The sequence below is a fragment of the Perognathus longimembris genome, unplaced genomic scaffold, assembly GCF_023159225.1.
Source record: "Perognathus longimembris pacificus isolate PPM17 unplaced genomic scaffold, ASM2315922v1 HiC_scaffold_5663, whole genome shotgun sequence".
NCBI lineage: Eukaryota > Metazoa > Chordata > Mammalia > Rodentia > Heteromyidae > Perognathus > Perognathus longimembris.
In genome coordinates this window covers 71871-81419 of record NW_025961115.1, presented here as the reverse complement: position 1 = coordinate 81419, position 9549 = coordinate 71871, and the positions used below count along the sequence as shown (strand labels likewise).

Below are 9549 nucleotides of genomic sequence, written 5' to 3'. Positions count from 1 at the left end.
GTTTCTCTAGGCTGCCAGTGTGTCTACGCAAGTCTCACTACTATTAGAAGAGCCATTCCCATAGCTGTCACACTGGCCCTCCCCTCCTGGCCCCAGCCCCCAGGGCCTCCAACAGAAGGCTGGTAGGCTCTCTCTGGATGCCAGGTTCCTCCTGTGCTGTATGGCACTGGTTGTGACTGCTCCAGTGGTTTTCCCAATGTGATCTGCCCTAGGAGGAGGTTCAGGAATTCCTGTACCACACTTGTGCAGCTAGCTTCCTTTTTTCTTTTTGCCCGTCCTGGGGCTTGAACTCAGGGAATGAGCACTGTCCCTGGGTGCTCAAAGCTAGTACTCTACCTCTTGAGCCAAAACACCACTTCTGGTTTTTTCAGTGTATGTGGTGCTGAGGAATTCAACCCAGGGATTTATGCATGCTAGGCAAGCATTGTACCTCTAAGCCACCTTCCCAGCCCTCAGGTTAGTACTTTTGAAAGCTTATATGAAAGTGGTGAGTAGGAAATAGAAACCTCAGGGGGCCTGACTCAAGAAGTAAGCTCTAAAACCAGATAGATTGGAGAACATCAGTAGTTCTAGCATTTGGAAGGCTGTGATGGGAGGATCTTGAATTCAAGGCCAGTTTGGCCTACACAGTAAGACCCTGTCAGGAAAGAATGAGAGGGAAGGAGAGGAAGAAAGAGTAAAGAAGAAGGGGCTTGGATATGTGGCTCATTTGGTAGAGTGCTATCCAGTGAGTGAAAGCATCAAGTACTGAGTTCAAGTCCTAGTCCCCTTCCCCCCCTCAATAAAAAGGGGGAACGGAAAACAAAGAATTAACCCATTATAACAGATGCACATCTGAGGACAGGCAGTTATCAAACTGACCATAAGCAGTGTTAGGAGATCAACTCAAAGAGTCTGTGTATAAGCAATCTATACAGATAGGAAGATATTTAAGTGTCAGTTTTGGCGAAATTTATTTCACAAAACTATTTCACTTAAGGATGGTCCTGCGAAAATGCAAAATTTATGTATGAGATAAAAGACTTATTCTAAATACATTTTGTTGGGAGCAGGCATTTGTTTATTATAAAATTCAGCAAGGTAAAAATATAATTACAGCAGTTATTGTCAAAAGACTAATTCAGAGGTCAAGTTCAAAGATCAAGGCTCTTACAAGAAGATGAAACTGCTAGATACATATAAAGAGAATGGGTTAAATGTTACTAAAGTGGTGGTGGTTCTCCCCCCCTTTCTTAAAAACTAGCTTCATAGCTAGGTGCTGGTAGCTTGTGCCTGTAATCCTAGCTACCCAGGAGGCTGAGATCTGAGGATTGAGGTTTAAAGCCAGACTGGGCAGGAACACCTGGGAGTCTCTTACATGTAATTAACCACCAAAAAGCTAGAAATGGAGCTGTGGCTCAAGTGTCAGAGGGCCAGCCTCGAGCACAAAATCTCAAAGACAGCACCCAGGTCCTGAGTTCAAGCCCCAGTACTGGCACAAAAGAACAAAGAAATGAACAACGACCAAAGACTACCTTTACAAAGTAACAACCAACACCTAATTAATTCTAACTTACTTAGTGGCACTATAACCTGGAAGAATGACCATCAATTATATACATATTTTTGTTGGTTCTGATGCTTGAACCTAGGGCCTTAAGCATAACAGGAAAGCACTCTACTATTGAGTAATATTCCCATCAACTTCCCCTTTGATTGAGACAAAAAGTCTGCTCAGGCTGACCTTGAACCTACTCTTTCTAAGTACTAAGATAACAGCATGTACCACCATACCTAGTACCTACAATTATGTTTCTAAAATAACTTATATGAAGGATACAGTGGAGCAGCCTACACTTAACTTTAAATGCAATACTATTTGTGCAAGCTTATAGATTGTTTTCAGTATTTTGTTTTTACGACAGCACTGTTTTCTAGCACTTGGATCATTATGTGTTCTACCTTAGGGTTCTAAACACTGACACCCCTTCTGAGAACACAAGAAGTAAAAACCTTTCCTGTTAATAGGCCCCAAGAAATGACCTCAAACCTGCTAGATTAGGGCAGGAATGGAGTTCAGTAACTGAAGATCTGAGGACCATTCAGGAGACTACCCTTCCACAAGGTATTTTAACGATTTCTCATTACTATTATCAGAGAAACAGGGTGGAAAGGGAATTAAAGTGTCCTATGCTCTAAGATATGCTAAAGAGCCCTTGTTCTCATAACCATGTGTATGAAAACGATTTTCCTTACAGAAATAAATGTCTAGGAGCCAAGGCAAGCTTTGGCGAAAACGATTGGTAGCTTTTGTTTGTCTCTGGAGGTTTCCATGGAAACAGCTTGAGACAGAGAAGGCAGCATTATCATCTGGCTGTGGAAGCTCACTGGTATCACTTCTGGTGAGTCTTGACAATGAGACACACAGGTTCAAGTAATGCTTCCATAACCAGGAACCTAATGAAGCCACATGAAGTGCCAAATGGAGCCCCACAGCCGAGCTCTTAAACTTTCATGGCAGCAAGCTTCCTGGAGAGTATTTACAATTCTATGATATCAGATCTCAGGCAGGCAAATAATGCCACCTGAGGTGTTTATTGCACAGAGCAGAACGGGGTGGTCTCATCCATCATTTTTCTCCTCCTTTATGTCTAGGTGATTCATGTGTGTACTTTAACACAATAATAGGCCAAACTCATTCGTCTAACCTTAGTTCAGGTAAGTGCTTCCCAGGGAGCCCACAAAAGCAGTCCTACCTCAAAATTCCGCTTCGGGAGCCCACTCAAACCATCAACGTATAAAGAAAACAAGCAAAGACACAGGCATGCAACCTTTAGCACCATTTTAAGACCAAGGAGGGCAAGAGTGTCGATAGAAGTTTGAAAAGGAATATGGGTTTTATCCTAGAACGGGATCTTAAACACACAACCCACTTGTAGAGTCCAGTATTTTTTTTTAAGGACAAGGTCTGAGAAAGTATTAATAGAATATCAAAATCCATTATTCATCACAGGCAGAGGAGCTGACATATAACACAGTCATGTGCTCCACCAAGAAGTTTTAAGGTGGCAGACCACTGAAAAAGTATCTATACCTCTGTGTGATATGCATGGATGTAGATTAAATTAGAACATAGAAGAAAGTCTCAGTTTGGTCTTTTCCACAACGAGGGACTAAAACTCTAGGGAAAGTTTACTCAAGAGATGTGCTGAAGATGGTTATATAAAGTTTAAAGGTAAGAAATTATGGGCAAGGAAACTAACTTTAGATCTCATCAAATTCAAATCTTTCATCTTACTGGTGGGAAAAGCTCACATGTCAACAGAAGGGTAAGTTACCTCTGAGCAGGATAATTGTGCCTTTTTCTCCCCCAACCTGTTTATTGCTTGGATGCCTTTAAATCTTTAACATGTGTTGCTTAAGGAAGCTCAGGGAAAATGACAAAGAAATGTCAGAAAGGATGCCACAGTTTTATGAAGATTTTTGGCAATTCATACTCTGATGTGCTTCCTATTTGAGGGGAAAATCCCAGTCATCTTTTGGTGAAAAAGAAAAGTTACTTTGAGAAGCAGGTTCTTTCCTGAGCCGCTGTGGTTGGTAGCAAGTGGCCTCACAGCTTGGAGTGTTCGTCTGTCTGTCTCTGTGGTTCGAGCTGGATTCCGCAGACCCTGTTACATCGGGGTGGCTGCTGTCTTCAGAATCCGTGCCGATAATTTTGGTCTCTGACTGGAGATGGATGGACACCTGGACTGCTATTTCTTGGCCTTGTTCGTTGAGAGAGCCATCATCCGAATCTCCTCCTGGGGAGGTACTCCGCCCCATCTCTGGGTTGATCACATAGATGCCCCCTTGGGCATCCAAGGCAGGTCTCTCCTTCATTCTTTCCCCCACGTCATCATGATCATCCACTCCCACGGCTTCAAACATCTCCTCCACAAATGCCCGGCAATTGAGAATCAGAGGTGGGAGGGGCACGCTTCTGGACAGCTCTTCGATATAGCGAGCAAACTCCATGGTCTTGAACTGAGTGACTTTGGTGAGCTCCAGAGTCTTGGCGGAAGTGATCATGGGGATGCACTTGGCGATCTCAAAGGCCTTCTGGAGTTTCTCGGCCCCTTCAGTTCTGAAGAACTCGTTGATGGCCTTCCCGGTCTTGCGGAGATGGCTGCTCATCATATACAGCCATGTGACGTTCAGGATGAGCGTAATGGTGAAGGCGAGGAGGCAAACGATCATGTAGCAGATGCTCATGTCTCCGGAGGTGAAGATCACACGGAGGGTGACAGAGTAGGAGGCATGCACGGGAGAGGTGACAAAACATGTGTACAGCCCGCGATCGTCAAAGGCTACGTTGGTGATGTTTAGAAACTGATCAGAAACCAGCCATTTTCCACCTGATAAATCCAACAGAATTAAAAGATATAGATATATGCATAAAAAATCAATTAACATGCAAATGGCCTCTTCAGTGTCCCACTTTTTTATAAAAGCCATTTAATGCATTGGTTAGATTCCACTGTTTAAACCACACACGCACACACACGCACACACATTATATCTACTGCCAGAATTTAATTAGCTTGGAATTTTTAAAAAAAATCAAGATCTTCCTTTGTGACACTAATAAATGTCATCATTTCCTTTTTACTGCTAGACATAAAAAGTGTTTCAGGCTGGGTGCTGGTGGCTTTATAATCCTCGCTATTCAGGACGCTGAGATATGAGGATCATGGTTCGAAGCCAGCCTGGGCAGGAAAGTCTTTGAGACTATTATTTCCAGCTAACCAACAGAAAATCAGAAGTGGTACTGTGGCTGAGCATTAGCCTTGAGAAAAAGAGCTCAGGGACAGTGCCCAGCACCAGGCCCTGAGTTCAAGCCTCATGACTAATTAAAAAAAAGAAGTCAGGGAGACAGGTGTGTCTAAGCAGTACTTGATACTCAATGAGTAATCTCTAAAACATTTTTTCACATATATGTGTATACCACAACCTATGCCTGTAAAGATACTAAGATACACTCTAGAAATATAAAGCATATACCATACTTCAGAAATATGAAACAATGGTCATTTCTGGAGTGATGGGTTATAATTTCTATTATTTTTATTTAGTTGTGACTGTGTTGGCTTGCTCACTTTTTACAATGCACTTTTTTTCTGTTTTTGCTAGTCCTAGAGCCTGTCCCTGGTTTCTTTCTGCTCAAGGCTAGCACTCTACCACTTGAACCACAGTGCCACTTCCAGCCTTTTCTGTTTATGTGATGCCGAGGAATCAAACCCAGGGCTTCATGCATGCCAGGCAAGCACTCTACTGCTAAACCACATTTCCAGCCCTCTGTGAGACTCTAATCTCCAATTAACCACAAAAATCCAGAAGTGGAGCTGTGTCATAAGTAGTGGAGTGTTAGCCTTGAGCACAGAAGCTTAGGGACACTGCCCAGGACTGGCCCCCCCCAAAAAAGGAAAGAGAAAGCTTTCATCAAGGGTCTATGGGTCTGAATTATTTTAGGGATGGACATATTAATATGTACTCTGGACTGTGCCCATCAAAATTGAGCTAAATTCAAGCTAGATTTATTTTTTAGTAGCTATCACTTCATTAATGCAAAAAAGGGGAAAATATGTACCTATAACTACAGCCATTATCCTATAAGGTTCTGTTCTCTGAACTCAGAGCTATGAAACGATGCTCTTTGAATCAAAGAACTCCATAGACTCCATTAATCAACCAGGGCACAATGACCATCATGGAAACTCCAGCTCACTTGCGGATATTAGATCAAGATTTATGAACCTTACTCTAGACTGACATGCTCTTCAAACTCCTCGCGCTTGAGATTCATAAAACTTAATACAATTTTCCAGGGCTGTTGCTGAAAGCACCAATGATCGATGTTAGTGGTTTTCAAAGTTAAAAAACAAACAAACACAAAACACCCAGGAAAATGAACTGCCATTGAGCTTGGCAGGTTTTGTCCTAACATAAGGCTTTGTTTATGCAGCAGTCTAGAATGGTCACATTGAATAATTCAAGTCTCAGATGTGTTTCTTCAGGCTATCCTACAGAAGGGAGAGAAAGGGGTAATAGTGTGGTAGGTTCAAATGTGGAACTCCAAATAATGTTTGAAATACACATTCTGGGCACCATTCTAGGGAATCTTATTTAAAAGGATTGATACATTTTCTTTTTCCATGTGCCAGTCCTGAGACTTGAACTCAGGGCCTTGGTGCTGCCCCTTAGTTTTCTCATGCATGCTAGGAGCTGTGTGTCATCTCTTATCCTTTGTGTATGAATACCAAAGAAGGAATTACTAATTACCTCCTCTAGTAGTTTCCAAGATAATATGAATAACTGACATCCTTTATATTTCAAGGGGCTAGGCTCTTTCTAGCAAAACACTGCCAGCAAACCAACAAACAAAAATTATAGTGGTGGCTGGGAATGTCGCTTAGTAGTAGAGTGCTTCCCTAGCATGCATGAAGTCCTTGGTTCCATTTCTCAGTACCACATACACAGAAAAAGCTGGAAGTGGCACTATGGCTCAAGTGGTAGAGTGCTAGCTCTGAGCAAAAGAAGCTAAGGGACAGTGCTCAAGCCCTGAACCACCTGCCCCCCCCCCCAAAAAAAAATAAGGTGGCTTTTTCCAGGGTGTTTAGTTTGTAGAGATCCCAGAATTGAATTTCCACCTCTGGCTTTTCATGGCAACTCCTTTTGAGGGACATTATAGTTTAAGTACTCATTATAAACATCATTCTAGTATTGATTACTAATTGACAGTTCCACAAATATAATAAAATTAAAACCTATCAAAAAGTAAATCTTAGTTGATTATCATGTTCATGTAATTTTTAAGACTGAGGAATAAAAAATGGAAGAGAAACTTCCCTGTTTTCAAGTAAAGTATGGAATAGAAAAGAAATGAGCAGCTAGGTCCTTGTGTCTCATACCTGTAACCCCAGCTACGCAGGGGGGTGAGATCTGAGGATTCTGGCTGGAAGCCAACCCAGGCAGGAAAGTATATGAGACTCTTAATCTCCATTTAACCAGCAAGAAGATGGAACTAGAGCTGTGGCTCAAGGGCTGAAGTGGTAGGTAGCCTTGAGCAAAAAAGCCAAACAAAAGTGTGCGCCCTAGTACCAATGGACGCATACAACCCCCCCCCATACACACAGAGGCACACACGTGTACACATGAGCTGGAAGGACTTTTAGAACCTATTACTCTTCTTTCGTTGGGTCGGGTACGGGGCTTAAACTTGGGGGCTCAGTGCTGTCCATGAGTATTTTTCCTCATGGCTGGTGCTCTACCACTTTGAGCCACAGTGCCATTTCTGGTTTTCTGGTGGTTAATTGGAGATAGGAGTTTCATCAACTTTCCTGCCTAGAATGGCTTCAAACTGTGACCCTCAGATCTCAGCCTCCTGAATAGCTAGGATTATAGGCATGAGCCACCAGCACCTGGATTTTTTTTTCTTTTTAAAAGTCCAGCCAAATCCCTCTTTGATGTACGTACACATGCAGCTGACACCTCTGGCCCTGAACAGTATGCTGACTGTACAACTGTACATTGCTGCCCTCATTTAACTTCCATGAAGAAGGAAACCAAACTTCCAACGAGGAAGGAAAATAACTCACTGTCATCCTGGAAAGACCTTTTACATTTATAACTATTTTTTAATACATTTTTTCCCTTTCTGGTTAAATAATTGCTTTGTTCCTTTTAATAGGTATAATATTCTGGGGCCTTTCAAGAAGTTTTAAGCGGGCTGGTGGGAACAACATGGCGGACCGCCTCACGCAGCTCCAAGACGCGGTGAACTCGCTTGCAGATCAGTTTTGTAATGCCATTGGAGTATTGTAACAGTGTGGTCTGCCAGCTTCATTTAATAACATTCAATCAGCAATTAACAAAGACCAGCCAGCTAACCCAACAGAAGAATATGCTCAGCTTTTTGCTGCACTGATTTCCCGGACAGCAAAAGACATTGATGTTTTGATAGATTCCTTACCCAGTGAAGAATCCACAGCTGCATTACAGGCTGCTAGCTTGTACAAGCTAGAGGAAGAGAACCACGAAACTGCTACCTGTCTGGAAGATGTTGTTTATAGAGGAGACTTGCTTCTGGAAAAGAGCCAGAGCGCACTGGCTGACATCGCTCAGTCCCAGCTGAAGACAAGAAGTGGGGCCCACACCCAGCCTTTCCCAACTACTAGTATTGTCACACCCTGGGCTGAGAAAAGGACCGGTCCATGCCATTAGAATTCCACAGCAGATATACCAACACGGCAACATCAACCTCTCATACATGCTGCCTTTCAGCTGTTTTTTTTTCTTTGCCAGGCCTGGGCCTTGGACTCAGGGCCTGAACACTGTCGATGGCTTCTCTTTTGCTCAAGGCTAGCACTCTGCCACTTGAGCCACAGCGCCACTTCTGGCCATCTTCTTTATATGTGGTGCTGGGGAATCAAACCCAGGGCTTCATGTATACAAGGCAAGCACTCTTGCCCCTAGGCCATATTCCCAGTCCATCAGCTGTTTTTAATTCTTTCATTGTTGATACATAAACTTATAACATCCTGATGGAATCTGTTTTAAGCCATCTTTGTGTCATCATTTGGTCCCCGCCTGCCCCCATGAAGATATCAAGACAGGTATACAATTGTGTTCATAATAGAATTAAACATATAATAAAGTTTAAAAAAAAAGAAGCTTTAAGCTATTCATCCTGGCATCATGTTTTTTGAGTTTTCTTGCTACATGTGTCTGAAAATAAAGAATATGAAGGAGTCCGATACATTGATACATTATAGCCTGACACAATTACTTTGCCTCTGCCATCCAGCTGTTGTCCTTTTGAGTTGTACCAATGGACATCTTCATGGGGACCGACTGTGAGAAGACACTCCATAGAAATGCTGGTGCCCTCTTTGGCTATGATGACGCCATCACCTGAGTGGGAATTTGCTGAGAATTCAAAGCTTGGGGGAAAAGAGGCGTCAGATGTCTAATTTGCTTCTGGGAGAGCCATGTGGTTGAAATTGACATCTTCCCAACAAAAGCAGCTGGCACAATCACCACTAAAATGAATAAGCAACAATGTGGCTTCATGGGAGAGAAAACAACAATAACAACAACAACAAAAAATCTTGTTTGGATTTAGGAAACACAAAAGCAGCTCTGCTGTAACAAGGGCACAATTGAAGATGCACTGCTTGGTAGAGAAGTTTAAAAAAAAAAAAGGAAAAAAGATAGATCCAAGTATATCTTGGAAACTTCAAGATTGAAAAGAGGTAAGTTGAGATGAACCTAAAAGAAAGCCAGATAAAAGGTTTAACCAAGTGAGGTTTATAATAGGGTGAAACTATATGTTCTAGAAATAAATAGATATGAACCTGATTAGAATAATTGGGGCTGACATCAGGCAGTGATCAGAGAGAAGAGTATCTCAAAAATCTTACACAGAGATGGTAGTAGAATCAGCAATGAATTGAGAAACAATAGGCGTGAGGCTCCAGGGCCTAGCTTTGCTTCCAGCTGTACAGCCCTGGCAAGCAGCCTTCTCTCTGGGCT

General features: G+C 42.5%; 1 protein-coding gene and 1 pseudogene across 1 annotated transcript; one reads left to right on the top strand and one right to left on the bottom strand.

Annotated features, from left to right (window-relative positions):
* Nucleotides 1-2247: 2247 nt before the first annotated feature.
* Nucleotides 2248-9407, bottom strand: LOC125345439 (microfibril-associated glycoprotein 3-like; the record flags this gene model as incomplete). The annotated part of the gene is made up of 4 exons (XM_048337596.1): nucleotides 2248-2321; nucleotides 3594-4373; nucleotides 8809-8983; nucleotides 9372-9407. Coding segments are annotated over 4 exons (1065 nt in total), but the record flags the coding sequence as incomplete, so codon positions are not given.
* Nucleotides 7750-8293, top strand: LOC125345437 (annotated as a pseudogene).
* Nucleotides 9408-9549: the final 142 nt, after the last annotated feature.